The 16,383-nt window shown below is 45.6% G+C and overlaps 1 protein-coding gene across 1 annotated transcript in view; it reads left to right on the top strand.

Moving 5' to 3' along the window:
• LOC311127011 (serine/threonine-protein kinase ULK4-like) overlaps nucleotides 1–16,383 on the top strand; it is a gene marked incomplete at its 5' end in the record, with an annotated part of 141,822 nt that overhangs the window by 60,397 nt on the left and 65,042 nt on the right. Inside the window, 6 exon segments of the mRNA XM_084158746.1 lie at nucleotides 597–653; nucleotides 735–786; nucleotides 907–1,001; nucleotides 2,924–2,975; nucleotides 4,772–4,958; nucleotides 5,571–5,693. Of these exon segments, the coding sequence (XP_084014872.1) occupies nucleotides 597–653; nucleotides 735–786; nucleotides 907–1,001; nucleotides 2,924–2,975; nucleotides 4,772–4,958; nucleotides 5,571–5,693 (566 nt within the window).

Below are 16,383 nucleotides of genomic sequence, written 5' to 3'. Positions count from 1 at the left end.
GGGGGGGGGGGGGGGGGGGGGGGGTAGGTAGGCGGGGAATAGACTTGATGGAGCACAGCACATTAATGTTGTTTGGAGTGGTTGTTTTAGTGGATGGACTCTCTCGCCTGTGTGTCGTGTGTGTGTGTTTCCACCGCTGGACCTGGTGAGAAAGGGAAAACAATGCTCTACTGTGGGCTGACAGCTCAGTGGGGCTTTATGAAGCCTCTGCTTACAGGAGCAGAGAAGGTTGGCAAGGAATTGAGAGTTAGAGAGGAGGACAGGTTGGCTAAGGTCAGAGAGAGAGAGACAGAACTTACTGTAACTGGGACACAGTGTAATATATATCTCCCTTTCCCTCTCTCTCTCTCTCTCTCTCGCTCTCTCTCCCTTTCTCTGTCTCGCTCGCTCTCGCTCTCTCTCTCTCTCTCTCTCTCTCTCTCTCTCCCTTTCTCTGTCTCGCTCGCTCTCTCGCTCTCTCTCTCTCTCTCTCTCTCCCTTTCTCTGTCTCGCTCTCTCTCGCTCTCTCTCTCCCTTTCTCTGTCTCTCTCTCCCTTTCTCCCTTTCTCTGTCTCTCTCTGTGTATATGTCTCTCTCTCTCTCAATCTGTTTTTTAGATATTCAGGCCACAGGTAGTGACTGAGGAGTTTCTCTTCAAATTTGGAGCACTGCTGGTAAGTAATTGAGACAGTGGTGTATAGTGGTATCGTCCCATGGCCTTCTGCACCCCTCATTCCTGATGTTGTGTCTTCCAGAATCACATAACATCTATTGATGCCAGTGAGACCAGTTTGGGCAGTGCAATAGGTGAGTGAATATCAGCTTGCTTTATCACTGGTTTTTAGTACTGTAGGCTTCATCTGCATCTGAACAACTGGCGCATAGAGTCAATACTGTAGGTATAACCTTGTGCTGTTTGATTCCCAGGACAAGCAGGTTCAGAGGAGCTGATCAGGAACACTCTGTCAGCTGTGGAGGCCATCTCCCAGCACCCAGCCCTGCTGACGCCCCATCACTGTACTGTGAGTAGGGTCCTAGCCCCTAACCCCCTATCCCCTAACCCCCTAGCCCCTAACCCCCTATCCCCTAACCCCCTAGCCCCTATCCCCCTAGCCCCTAACCCCCTAGCCCCTAACCCCCTAGCCCCTAACCCCCTAGCCCCTAACCCCCTAGCCCCTATCCCCCTAGCCCCTAACCCCCTATCCCCTAACCCCCTATCCCCTAACCCCCTAGCCCCTAACCCCCTATCCCCTAACCCCCTAACCCCCTAGCCCCTAGCCTCTTAGCCCCTAACCCCTAGCCCCTAGCCCCTAACCCTTGACCCCTAACCCTCTAGGCTCCATTGACGCCCCATCACTGTACTGTGAGTCTGGCTCTGTGGTCTGCAAGGAGCCTGCAGCAACAGCGGATCCCTAAGCCCTAGGCACTGCAGCCTGCAGCAACACTGGCCTCGTCCAGAAACAACCCTTGACCCCTAACCCCTAGGCACTGGTCCACTCAGATGTCCACTCATAAGTGCAGAGGGGCTAAGGACTAGAGGTTGTCTACCAGCCCAGTACTTCCCTCCCAACACAGGGCCCTGGCATTTGGGGTTGACTTGGAGTAATAATGTATGGTGTTGGAGTGAGACCATCAGACCATCAGACTATCAGTTGTGCTGCCTCAGCTGGGCCTTGGTCTGGTCTGAGGAGGCTGTGTAATGAATATTGACCTACAGGAAGGAGCTGGGCCAGGCACGGGCTGAGTCCTAAATGGAGCGCTATTCTCTATATACTATGGGCCACGGTCAAAAGTAGTACACTATAAAGGGAATAGGGTGCAAGAAGAAGTAGAAGAAGAAGAAGAAGAAGAAGAAGCACAGCTCCTCTGAGGAGGAGAAGAAGAAGAAGAAGAAGAAGAAGATGAAGCAGAAGAAGAAGAAGAAGCAGAAGAAGAAGCAGAAGAAGAAGCAGAAGAAGCAGAAGAAGAAGCAGAAGAAGCAGAAGAAGAAGCACAGCTCCTGAGTAATATGAGAAGGCACTTTAATAACATGTCTGACACTAGTCATTAGACTCCACTGAGCGTTGTCTGTCAGCGGTGGAATTTTGAGAAGGGAGCAGCACAAACACATGCATGAGTACACACACACACACACACAGTTTGAATGTTTCCTTTTGTTGGAACAAGCTCTCTGCAGAGGTGAACCACAGCAATATCAGATCTAGTCATCTGTTTTTAGTTCTATCTATTTATACTCTTGACTGGCTGTTGCTTTATATAAATGCTTCTTCTGAATCAGACAGACACTTTAAAAGCAGTTTGCATGATGGAGGGAGAATATGTGCTCAACTAAATATAATGGGAAATAGGCGACAGCGACACAAAATGCTCCGCAAAGCACAACTGTCTCTTTTGATGGATATATTCTAATAAAAAACAAAGGGGCTCAATGGATCCGTCTCAAATGGCACCCTAATCCCCTTACACAGTAGTGCACTGCTTTTGTCCAGGGCGCATAGGGCTCTGGTCCAGGGTAGTGCACTATATAGGGAATAGGGTGCCATTTGGGACGCATCCGTCGAGACACAGTACATCCTTTATACCCACCTCAGGCTTCATATTCTAATGATGTCTCCCGTTTAGATGACGTCCTCGTTGAGACTAGAACAGAACAGAACAGAGTTTACTGTTGTTTCTATGGAAATAGTCCTCATCATAACAGGGATGGATCCAATTGTTATTATAAAAAGCGCTCACATCAGGTGTTTTCTTCTAATGGTGTATATGATCAAAGGACAGGGGCAACATCATATTTACATAGAAATTGGGAGTGCTCACACAAGTGCTTGGTTTCATTGCTCCTAGCTTTTATAGACGACATGTTGTAAAGAAAATACATGATTTTTTTTTATGTTTATTTATTGTTTATTTGTTTTTTATGTGTTGTTGTTTTTATCTCTTCAAGGTTGTTGATTGCATTCTTCCTCCACTGACTTCTCTTGCCTTCAGTAAAAATGGTAAGGAAACGGCTGGGTCATGTGATCTCCATAGGACATACAGTGCATTCAGAAAGTATTCAGACCTCTTGACTTTTTCCACATTTTGTTACGTTACAGCCTTATTCTAAAATGAATGAAATCGTGTTTTTTTCTCATCAATCTACACACAATACCCATAATGACAAAGCAAAAACAGGCTTTACATTTTCTTTTCAAAAATAAAATAAAATAAATGAAATATTACATTTACATAAGTATTCAGACCCTTTACTCAGTACTTTGTTGAAGCACCTTTGGCAGCGATTACAGCCTTGTGTCTTCTTGGGTATGACGCTACAAGCTTGGCATATCTGTATTTGGGGAGTTTCTCCCATTCTTCTCTGCAGATCCTCTCAAGCTCTGTCAGGTTGGATGGGGAGCGTCGCTGCACAGCTATTTTCTCTCCAGAGATGTTCGATCGGGTTCAGGTCCGGGCTCTGGCTGGGCCACTCAAGGACATTCAGAGACTTGTCCCGAAGCCTCTCCTGCGTTGTCTTGGATGTGTGCTTAGGGTCGTTGTCCTGTTGGAAGGTGAACCTTCGCACCAGTCTGAGGTCCCGAGCGCTCTGGAGCAGGTTTTCATCAAGGATCTCTCTATACTTTGCTCCGTTCATCTTTCCCTCGATCCTGACTAGTCTCCCAGTCCCTGCCGCTGAAAAACATCCCCACAGCATGATGCTGCCACCACCATGCTTCACCGTAGGGATGGTGCCAGGTTTCCTCCAGATGTGACACTTGGCATTCAGGCCAAAGAGTTCAATCTTGGTTTCATCAGACCAGAGAATCTTGTTTCTCATGGTCTGAGAGTCCTTTAGGTGCCTTTTGGCAAACTCCAAGCGGGCTGTCATGTGCCTTTTACTGAGGAGTGGCTTCTGTCTGGCCTGATTGGTGGAGTGCTGCAGAGATGGTTGTCCTTCTGGAAGGTTCTCCCATCTCCACAGAGGAACTCAGGAGCTCTGTCAGAGTGACTATTGGGTTATTGGTCACCTCAGTGGCCACCTGATGGAGGCCACTGTGTTCTTGGGGACCTTCAATGCTGCAGAGATTTTTTGGTACCATTCCCCAGATCTATGCCTCGACCCAATCCTGTCTCGGAGCTCTACAGACAATTCCTTTGACCTCATGGCTTGGTTTTTGCTCTGACATGCACTGTCAACTGTGGGACCTTATGTAGACTGGTGTGTGCCTTTCCAAATCATGTCCAATCAATTTCATTTACCACAGGTGGACTCCAATCAAGTTGTAGAAACATCTCAAGGATGATCAATGGAAACAGGATGCACCTGAGCTCAATTTTGAGTCTCATAGCAAAGGGTCTGAATACTTATGTAAATAAGGTATTTCTGTTTTTTATTTTTAATACATTTTCAAACATTTCTAAAAACCTGTTTTCACTTTGTCATTATGGGGTATTACGTGTAGATTTATGAGAATTTTTTTTTTTTTAAATACATTTTAGAATAAGGCTGTAACTTAACAAAATGTGGAGGGGTCTGAATACTTTCCGAATGCACTGTAGATGGACATTCTGGCAATGTGCCCATTCTGCAATGTTCCATATCTAGCATGGCACACAGCGAGGCCCTTGGTCTAAAGTTTAACACAAGGAACCATGTCTTTAACTCAACTAGATGTACTTGGTATTGTAGCAAATGTTTTGATTTGTATAAAAGGCAACTATCAGCTGTCTCACTGCAGAGGGTCTCCATGGATCACTAATGCTGTGTGTGTGTGTGTGTTACATGCTCAACTCTGTGCTCTGTTTTGTGTTGTAGTGGAGTGGCGTATCGTCAGCTTGCGGGTTCTGTCAGAGATTACACTGCTGCTTCTGAGCCAAGAGGCTGTGGAGGAGGGAGAGAGGAAGGAGGAGGAGAGGAGAGAGGGAGGGAGGGGGAGAGCGAGAGAGTGCAACTCTTCAACTGGCAGACTACTGACTCTCATTACAGAAGCCCTTCTTCCACAGTGAGTGTGCTCTCTCCTGCATCTCTCTCTCTCTCCTCTACCCTCTCTCTATCACTCTGCTCTTCTCTACATTTTCCCTCTCTCTCCTCCCCCCTCTTATCTCCCCTACCCTCTCTCCCCGCTCTCTCTCTCTCTCTCTGCTCTCCTTTACCCTCTCTCTCTCTCTCTCTCTTTGCTCTCCTCTCCCCTCTCCCTCTGCGCCTCCCTGTCTTCAATTGCTTATTCAGACTTCTCAACTTTAGCTCATTTAAAAGGTCTAATGACATGGATTCATTAATGAACAGAAACTGATAGCCAGCCCAGCTCCACTGTTAATCTGGGCCTGGGCGTGTGGACTGCAGTCAAAGTAGTGAACCTTCTTGTTTTGGGAACTTTATTTGGCCAGTTCCCTAGTGGAGAAATAAACGTTTTAGATGTATTGAAACTTTTTTTCATTAGTAATTTAGATTTATTGAATTCAATATTTAAGCCAGCCCCCATATGTGTTGGCCAATTCTCTGCAGAGGATTTCTAGATGGCTGTAAATATGTTCTACTAACTATCAACAAGCTGTTGAACTAACTATACCCTAAACCTCTGTAGGGGACTATCCAAATAGCTATCCATATAAAGTGTGACTGATGTCTCTCCTGTGTTGTACATGTATGAATCTCTCCTGTTGGAGCCAGACCCAATTCCAGTCTACGCTCTCAAGCTGCTGGTGGCCCTCACAGAACACAGCACCCCCGTCAACAGGTAAAGCCTTCTAGCCCAGGGATCATCAACTAGATTCAGCCGCGGGACGTTTTTTTTTCTTCAGCAGATGGTTGGGGGGCCGGAACATAATTACAAATAATTTGTAGACTGCAAATTGACCTAAGAAGCCCAAACAGATATAATATTTGACTAAAACATAATCATTTCAAACCTTGCTTACATTTGAATACGATCACGTGTCTCTCTATTATGTGTGAGAATACTTGGGAACAACTCGGATCTGATTTCCTGGTGTTTTTACAGTATTCTATGTCCAACCATTGATTTATTTTATTTATTTTTTGTGCTCAGAAAATTTGAGGTGCCAAATAAAACCACCACCAGTTGGGGAACCCTGTTATAAACCATCTCCAGATAGACAGACTAAGACTCTAACCAACACAATGTCATCTTGATTAAAACCGAAGAGTGTAACCAACACAATGTCAAAATGATTCAATGATTGAGAAGCTGCTTTGTTCCACATCTGTTATTGGCAACCCAAAGTTTATGGAGGTGAGTTGCGATGGGGTTGCTATGGGTGTCTCAGTGGCATCTGTTGTATACAACACAACCTGAAGAGACAACACAGCATATTGATTAACACCTGCAGTTTTTTTCTGGTGTTGAATATTAAATTACAAGCTTAGTGACAAGCTCTGTTAATTGCGAGGATTTCTCTGGGGTTTAAGAAATTTTCAAATTAAAAAGTTCATTGCTTTCTCTCCCCCTCTCCCCCCCCCCCCCCCTCTCTCTCAATTTCAATTCAATTCAATTTAAGGGCTTTATCTCTCTCTCTGTCTCTCTCTCGCTCTCTCTCTTTCTGTCTGTCTCTTTCTCTGTCTCTCTCTCAATTCAATTACATTTAAGGGCTTTATTGGCATGGGAAACGTATGTTAACATTGCCAAAGCAAGTGAAGTAGATAGTAAACTAAAGTTAAATATACAATAAATATTAACAGTAAACATTACACTCAGAAGTTCCATAAGAATAAAGACATTTCAAATGTCATATTATGTAGATATACAGTGTTGTAACAATGTGCAAATAGTTAAAGTACAAATAGGAAAATAAATAAACATAAATATGGGTTGTATTTACAATGGTGTTTGTTCTTCACTGGTTGCCCTTTTCTTGTGGCAACAGGTCACAAATCTTGCTGCTGTGATGGCGCACTGTGGTATTTCACCCAGTAGATAAGGGAGTTTATCAAAATTGGGTTTGTTTTCGAATTCTCTCTCTCTCTCTCTCTCTCTCTCTCTCTCTCTCTCTCTCTCTCTCTCTCTCTCCCTCGCTCTCAATTCAATTTCAATTTAAGGGCTTTATTGGCATGGGAAACGCATGTTAACATTGCCAAAGCAAGTGAAGTAGATAGTAAACAAAAGTGAAATAAACAATAAATATTAACAGTAAACATCTCTCTCTCTGTTTCTTTCGCTCTCTCTCTCTCTCTCTCTTCCTCCCTCTCTCCCTTGTAGCTGTAAACCATAAGCTGTCTTTAGACACATAAGATCATTCATTTATTGTGTTACTATTTATTTTAGTTGTTATTTTATTTAGTAAATATTTTCTTAACTCTATTTCTTGAACTGCATTGTTGTTTAAGGGCTTGTAAGTAAGCATTTCACGGTAAGGCCTACACCTGTTGTATTCGGCGCATGTGACAAATACAATTTGATTTTGATTTGAATTGATGTTATTACTACAGACAAAACTAAATCAAAAAGTGAATAATTGTGGTCCTCTGTAGCTCAGCTGGTAGAGCACGGCGCTTGTAACGCCAAGGTAGTGGGTTCGATCCCCGGGACCACCCATACACAAAAAAAAAAATAATAATATTTAAAAAAATATTATATTATAGTTTAATATGTCTGACTTCTCTGCAGCATCAGCATGTTGAGGGGTGTTCCAGAGTTCTGGCCTCATGTAGGGAGCAGCGTTGAGCTCAGGCCCGACACTGTGCACTGTTTACTTAACAACACACTGTAGATCCCCCTCCTCCCTCTGTAGCTGCCTGCCTGCGGGGCACCAACTCACAGTGCATGGCTCATTTAGAATTCAGCTCACACCACGTTTCCTTGGCTTGCCAGGGCCGTTTCCCCCCTCCTCCGTTCAGTCATCTGAATCAGTGGGGAAAGTAGATGGTGAGCAGAAATAAGTGTAAACTTAAACTCATTTTAGAGAAATACTAAAATAGACACATTATTTAATTGCAGTAGCTGATGCTTAAGCAAAAAGAGGCATTGGCTTGTTCTTATTGAAAGAAAGCTACACTGGTAATTTTATGTTAAAGAGATTCTCATAGGTAGGACTCCCCTGATATGCTGCAGCAGTAACACACTCAGACACGCAAACACGGTCGCACGCAAGGTCACACGAATGCGCGCACACACACACACACACACACACACACACACACACACACACACACACACACACTGGGCTGAAGGAGGGGGGAACCGTTCCCTGGGAAAGGAAAGCCATTGATTGATTGATGATTGGGTGTGTCCAACTAGGACCAGCCTACAAGAGAGATGTGATGTCACCGCCATATCGCTGCTGTTCAGGGGAGAACAGTGGAGCTGATAGAGAGAGACCAGGAGAACAGAACGGGGGGTTAACAGCTCCCTGGGGAGTTTAAAGGAGTCTTTCACCAGCTGGTGGCAACACACACCTCAGCAGTCAGTCTGTCATCCTGCTCAATGGCTTTCAGATCACACTGAACCTGAAGTACAAAGAGGAAGACGTTATGTCACTTCTCAAAGGGAAATCTGAGAACACACTGTTCTTAAACAACCCACCCACTCACACCCTCTTAGAAGACTTTGTCTGCTTCTCAAATGGAACTATATTCCTTATATAGGGCACTACTTTAGAACAGGGCCCATAGGGCTCTGGTCAAAAGTAGTGCGCTATGTAGGGAATAGGGTGCCATTTGGGATGCACCCTATGTTGTAGGTTGCTATAGCTAGCTAGCTGCTGCAGTTGTATGACTTTCCTGCATAGTGTTTACTGTTTACCATAGATGTTCTAGTGTTCATCAGAGACCCACACTGTCCTCTAACGTAATGAAATGCAGCAGGCAGGCAGGCAGACAGGCCCTTTGTGTGGTTGGGATTTGTAAGGAATATCTTTTATTTATTTATTTCACCTTTATATTGATCCGTTACTGAGGGAAGGTCAGACTAAGTGTAAGTTAGGGACTGCGCTGCTTAGCAGAGGTTGGAACATGATGTTACTGAAAGATGCAGAAGAAGTTGTTAGGATGAATACGATTTCACTCTGCTGCATAATAAACTAACTTTGAACACCACTGCACCATATACCATACACCACTGCTTTATACCGGTTTACCAATGAATAAACCCATGTAGTATGTTGAAATACTTCAACAGCAATAGATTTTAGACTGCTCTGGTACTGGTAGGATACTGTGTCTAAAGCATGTTTCCATTGTGTCCCTGATAGTGCCTCTAGCCCTCTCATCTGGGTGATCCTCATGAAACCAACTGAAACGAGGGCTACGTCTCAAATGGCACCCTTTTCCCTACATAGTGCACTACTTTTGACCAGGGCCATTTGGGACGCACTGTCTATGATGAATTGAGAGCTTGTTTCTCTGTGTTTCTGTGCTGCCTGCCTGGTCGTTGAGAAGGTGATGATGGACACCAGCTGGGTGCGCTTACATAGTTTTATCTCTGATCTCCAACACATCCCAGACTGACTGCCATTTCTCTCAAGGCTCTGAACACAACTCAACCCCCACACCTACCTCCCTCCGTCTATCTATCTGGCACTGAGAGAGCGGACTGAACTATTCAAATTGATGTCAGCAATCTGCTACACACTCCTGTTGGTGGTATTTCCCTTGTCTGAGACGAGCTATTACATTTACAATGAGAAATTAAATTGCATTTACCACTGCTTGATAAAGTCCTAAAAAAGTGCAGAGCTCTCTCCTTGATGGGTTCTTGCCTAAATTAGATTGCAAATTGGGACATTAACGGGGCTACATACAAGTATGTATTTTCCCCCTCATTATCAGGTTTGATACATAGTTCAAACTTTCCAATTATCTGAACCTTTGGCCGTTGTTGCCTTTGTGTGGGCTCAGTCAGTCTGCCTAGCTGTGCCCGCTTTAGCGAGTAAAGCAAAACCAGTGCTATCTGCGTGAACGCTTTTATACCCTGATTAGCAGGAATTTGAAAAATGCTTTTATCCCAGCGGAAGCCAGCCTCACGGCTACAGCTACAGGAAACCGGCATACTAACGCTAATAAAAACGAGATATTTTCTAATAAGCAGGTTAACGGAGGTTACACACTGACTAGATCAAGGCAATCCTCGTTGTGTTATTTTGATTCGATTTGACTAGAGTTTGATATCGTGCTATTGGTCAACGCGGTACCTTTGCCTTGTAGTCTGTGCATACACAATGAGTGATTGGTCAGTGGGATGAACAGGCGTGGGTGTTATTTTCAATGTGTCGCAAATGGCACCCTATCGTGCAATACTTGGGCCAGAGGCCTATGGGCCCTGTTCAAGAGTAGTTCACTAAGAGGAATAGGGTGGCATTTTGGTCGCAGCCATTGTGTTAGAAGCCCGGGAGCACCAGGTGTCCTCTCCTCCCTCCTCTCCTCTCCTCTGTCTGCCACCTGTGCTGCCTGCATGGAGACCTCTGCTCCTCCCTGCTGATTGGAGTGGACAGCAGAGTGGAGTGCAAAATCTGAGCCCTGACTGTGCGTGTGCGTGTGTGTGTGTGTGTGTGTGTGTGCATGCGTGCGAATGACTGAGTTTGTGTGTGTGTGTTCGTGTGTGTGTAATCAGCTCTGACAGCTGGTGTGTGTAAAGGAGGATGGCTCATACTGTCAGTGTCACTGGCCAGTCTGAAGAGCTGACTGGGCTTGTGCTGTGTTGGTCTGACTTGGCTCAGTGGCAGGCAGCAGCCCTGTCCATTCAGCCTCAGCCTCTCCCTCTGACAGGCAGCAGAGATGACCTGCAGGACTGTCTGTGTCACACTCTCTGACAGTCAGGGGGAGCCATGTGTAGCAAAGTGTATGGGAACAGTACACAGTAAAGGATAGAGACTGCCTCTCAATGTTTCCAGTGTGTTTTACTGGCATTAATGTACACTATTACTGTACACTCTACCTTTCAGACTTGATTACATCACTATATACAGTGCCTTCGGAATGTATTCATATCCTTTGACTTATTCCACATTTTGTTGTGTTACAGCCTGAATTCAAAATGTATCAAATTGATTTTTTTCTCTCACCCATCTACACACAATACCCCATAATGACAAAGTGAAAACATGTTTTTTGAAATTGTATTACATTTATTTAAAATGAAATACAGAAATATCTAATTTACATAAGTATTCCCACTCCTTTGGTGGCGATTAAAGTTTGAGTCGTCTTGCGAAGGTCTGTGTCAGCATTGCACATCTGGATTTGGGGATTTTCTCCCATTCTTCCTTGCAGATTTTCTCAAGCTCTGGTCAATTAGATGCGGAGCGGCAGTGAACAGCAATCTTCAAGTCTTTCCACAGATTTTCAACCGGATTCAAGTCTGGGCTTTGGCTGGGCCACTCAAGGATTTTCACATTATTGTTCTGAAGCCATTCCAATGTTGCTTTTGGCTGTATGCTTGGGGTCGTTGTCCTGTTGGAACGTAAATCTTCGCAGCCAGTCTAAGGTTGTTTGCACTCTGAAGCGGGTTCTCATCCAGGATTTGCCTGTATTTGGCTCCAGGTGTTGTTCCCTCAATCCTTACCAGTCTCTCAGTCCCTGCCGCTGAAAAGCATCCCCATAGCATGATGCTGCCACCACCATGCTTCACAGTAGGGAGGTGTTAGACAGGTGATGAGCTGTGCCTGGTTTTCTCCAGACATAGCGCTTTGCATTCAGGCCAAAGAGTTACATTTTTGTATCATCAGACCACAGAATCTTTTGCCTTATGATCTCAGAGTCTTTCACGTGCCTTTTTACAAACTCCAGGCATGCTGTCATGTGCCTTTTTCTTAGGAGTGGCTTCCGTCTGGCCACTGTCCCATAAAGCCCAGATTGGTAAAGTTCTCTGGAGACTGTTGTCCTTCTGGCATCTTCTCCCATCTCAGCCAAGGAACTCTGTAGTTCTGTCAGAGTGGTCATTGGGTTCTTGGTCACCTCCCTGACCAAGGTCCTTCTTGGCCTGTTGCTAGGTTTGGTCGGACGGCCCACTCTAGGCAGAGTCTGGGTAGTTCCATCTTTCTTTTACATTTCCCAATGATGGAGACCACTGTGCTCTTGGAAACTTAACACTCTATAAATTGTTTTATAGCTTTCCCCAGATATATGCCTCATCACAATTCTATCTCGGAGATCTACGGACAGTTCCTTGGACTTCATGGTATAGTTTCTGCACTGTCAACTGTGGAACCTTATATAGACAGGTGTGTTTCTTTCTAAATCATGTCCAAACAATTGAATTGGCCACGGGTGGACTACAATCAAGTTGTAGTGGCGTCTCAAGGATGATCAAAGGAAATTGGATGCACCTGAGCTCAATTTGGCATGTCATAGCAAAGGGGTGTGAATACTTATGTAAATTAGATATTTCTGTATTTCATTTACAATACATTTGCAAACATTTCTAAAAACATGTTTTCACTTTGTCATTATGGGGTATTGTGTGTAGATGGGTGAGGGGGAAAAAAACATTTAAAGGGATAATCCACCCCCATAAATACAAATCATGAAACTCCTGTCAATTTGGTGAAAATTAATGTTCTATCAGTGGGTAAAATAAAAATGTCCCCATGATATAACTTCTAAGTGGTCCTTCTTTGAAAATCAGGAAATCGTGTAGGAATGCGTCATAGCTACATCATTCTTGTCACAGGAGATAGGGGATAACCCACTATCACATTTCATAACGCTTTTAAAACAATTACCTGCACTCCAGATCGCCAAATCAGCCAATAGATGGTATGGGCATATGTCTGGAACACATCCATCCGTTTATATCATCATGACAAAGTATATATTTTGCTTAGATGTACTCAATCTAAACAGTTTACCAAATTATTCAACTCCGTTTCTCCTTCAAGTACCATGTCGCAATGCGCCCTGTGTGTCTGTGGGAAACAGAGATATTACAGAAAGGAGGAGATAGGAATCCCACTGAGCAATGAATGGAGAAACGCCCCACCCAACTGACTGTCGACGCATCACATTCACGTTGTCATGCTGCTTCACGCGGTTGCTAAGCTAATTGTCACACAATTACATTTACATTTACGTCATTTAGCAGACGCTCTTATCCAGAGCGACTTACAAATTGGTGCATTCACCTTATAGCCAGTGGGATAACCACTTTACAATATGTAATTTATTTATTATTATTTATTTTTTTTGGGGGGTGGGGTAAAGGGGGGTAGAAGGATTACTTTATCCTATCCCAGGTATTCCTTAAAGAGGTGGGGTTTCAAGTGTCTCCGGAAGGTGGTGAGTGACTCCGCTGTCCTGGCGTCGTGAGGGAGCTTGTTCCACCATTGGGGTGCCAGAGCAGCGAACAGTTTTGACTGGGCTGAGCGGGAACTGTGCTTCCGCAGAGGTAGGGGGGCCAGCAGGCCAGAGGTGGATGAACGCAATGCCCTCGTTTGGGTGTAGGGACTGATCAGAGCCTGAAGGTACGGAGGTGCCGTTTCCCTCACAGCTCCGTAGGCAAGCACCATGGTCTTGTAGCAGATGCGAGCTTCAACTGGAAGCCAGTGGAGTGTGCGGAGGAGCGGGTGATGTGAGAGAACTTGGGAAGGTTGAACACCAGACGGGCTGCGGCATTCTGGATGAGTTGTAGGGGTTTAATGGCACAGGCAGGGAGCCCAGCCAACAGCGAGTTGCAGTAATCCAGACGGAAGATGACAAGTGCCTGGATTAGGACCTGTGCCGCTTCCTGTGTAAGGCAGGGTCGTACTCTCCGAATGTTGTAGAGCATGAACCTACAGGATCGGGTCACCGCCTTGATATTAGCGGAGAACGACAGGGTGTTGTCCAGGGTCACGCCAAGGCTCTTCGCACTCTGGGAGGAGGACACAACAGAGTTGTCAACCGTGATGGCGAGATCATGGAACGGGCAGTCCTTCCCCGGGAGGAAGAGCAGCTCCGTCTTGCCGAGGTTCAGCTTGAGGTGGTGATCCGTCATCCACACTGATATGTCTGCAGAGATGCGATTCACCACCTGGTTATCAGAAGGAGAAGATTAGTTGTGTGTCGTCTGCGTAGCAATGATAGTAGAGGCCATGTGAGGATATGACAGAGCCAAGTGACTTGGTGTATAGCGAGAATAGGAGAGGGCCTAGAACTGAGCCGTGGGGGACACCAGTGGTGAGAGCACGTGGTGCGGAGACAGATTCTCGCCACGCCACTTGGTAGGAGCGACCGGTCAGGTAGGGAGGAGGATTCAGCAGGGAGGAGAAGGTGGCAAAGAGCTTCCTAGGGTTAGAGGCAGATGCTTGGAATTGTGGTAGAAAGTGGCTTTAGCAGCAGAAACAGATGAAGAAAATGTAGAGAGGAGGGAGTGAAAAGATGCCAGGTCCGCAGGGAGTCTAGTTTTCCTCCATTTCCACTCGGCTGCCCGGAGCCCTGTTCTGTGAGCTCGCAATGAGTCATCAAGCCACTGAGCAGGAGGTGAGGACCGAGCTAGCCGGGAGGATAGGGGACATAGAGAGTCAAAGGATGCAGAAAGGGAGGAGAGGAGGGTTGAGGAGGCAGAATCAGGAGATTGGAGTGAGAAGGATTGAGCAGAGGGAAGAGATGATAGGATGGAAGAGGAGAGAGTAGCGGGAGAGAGAGAGCAAAGGTTGCGACGGCGCATTACCATCTGAGTAGGGACAGAGTGAGTAGTGTTGGAGGAGAGCGAGAGAGAAAAGGATACAAAGTAGTGGTCGGAGACATGGAGGGGAGTTGCAGTGAGATTAGTAGAAGAACAGCATCTAGTAAAGATGAGGTCAAGCGTATTGCCTGCCTTGTGAGTAGGGGGGGACGGTGAGAGGGTGAGGTCAAAAGAGGAGAGGAGTGGAAAGAAGGAGGCAGAGAGAAATGAGTCAAAGGTAGACGTAGGGAGGTTGAAGTCACCCAGAACTGTGAGGGGTGAGCCATCCTCAGGAAAGGAACTTATCAAGGCGTCAAGCTCATTGATGAACTCTCCAAGGGAACCTGGAGGGCGATAAATGACAAGGATGTTAAGCTTGAATGGGCTAGTGACTGTGACAGCATGGAATTCAAATGAGGAGATAGACAGATGGGTCAGGGGAAAAAGAGAGAATGTCCACTTGGGAGAGATGAGGATTCCTGTGCCACCACCCCGCTGACCAGATGCTCTCGGGGTATGCGAGAACACATGGTCAGACGAGGAGAGAGCAGTAAGAGTAGCAGTGTTTTCAGTGGTAATCCATGTTTCCGTCAGCGCCAAGAAGTCGAGGGACTGAAGGGTAGCATAGGCTGAGATGAACTCTGCCTTGTTGGCAGCAGAACGGCAGTTCCAGAGGCTGCCTGAGACCTGGAACTCCACGTGGGTGGTGCGTGCAGGGACCACCAGGTTAGAGAGGCAGCAGCCACGCGGTGTGAGGCGTTTGTATACCCTGTGCGGAGAGGAGAGAACAGGGATAGACATAGGCATAGTTGACAGGCTACAGAAAATGGCTACAATAATGCAAAGGAGATCGGAATGAAATGAACTAAACATCTGGGAAAGGAGAGAGCGGGGCCTCCCTCACTTACGTTTCACTGAAACACCCAAATATAACTCTCCCAACTTCCACCTCAGAAACTATAATTGTTGTAAACTACAGTGGTTCAATGTTTTCTAGGAATAGACTAACTTAGTTTATTCAGCTAGCTAACTTGGTACAGTATTCTTCCGTGAAAATCGTCCAGGGCACCTAGTCATATGACGCCACAGCCAACTAGCATGCAGGACTCCAACAACACGGTTTAGCACCAATACTCGGCCACAACAAACCACCAGTGTGTCAACACGCCAAGCAGATCATTCGTGTCCTTGTCTAACGTTGTGGGTTAGTCCCGACAGCTTGAGCGAGTCCGTCGTCAACTTATTCAGCCAGTTAGTTAGCTAGAATAGTTAGCATACTAGCTAGCCATTGCTTTCAGACAACGAAGAAACCCCTCCTCCCACGGCACGAACACACAGAGAGAGCCAAGCTAACGTTAACTAGTCACCCATGTCCCGAATTCCCTTGAACACAATCCCTTCTCAAAGTCAGGCTATGAGTGGAGAAACCTGCCTATTTTCCTCGAAAGTACGTAATGTCACAATTCCAAAGCTATACAATATAATACAGAGAACAAGTTAATTATCTCACATCTTGGAAAATATTTGCAATGTTGTACTTCTTGTTGTTCGCAAAATTCATGCTAATGTTCGGTTTCTGAGCTAGCGCCCAATTGACTCACATTCACTCCTTGAAGGAGAGCTCTCCTTGTCTTAGAATCGCCCAGAATGTACTGCACGGCCCATTGACGACGCATGGGCAACGTACACAATAGGCGTTAATAAGATTCAAATGGAGTTTCCCATCTCCTCAAAAGTATCTCAGTGGGAAAGAAATGTACTCTGCTCTCGCTCTAGGCTAGTTGAACTCGGTGAAATAGACTCCTAAATTGATAGTGCAGATTTAACAGCTAGC

This window comes from Coregonus lavaretus (assembly GCF_964263955.1).
Source record: "Coregonus lavaretus genome assembly, chromosome: 3".
Taxonomy (NCBI): Eukaryota; Metazoa; Chordata; class Actinopteri; order Salmoniformes; family Salmonidae; genus Coregonus; species Coregonus lavaretus.
Note: the sequence above shows the minus strand (reverse complement) of the source record. Positions and strands in the feature narration are given on the sequence as shown.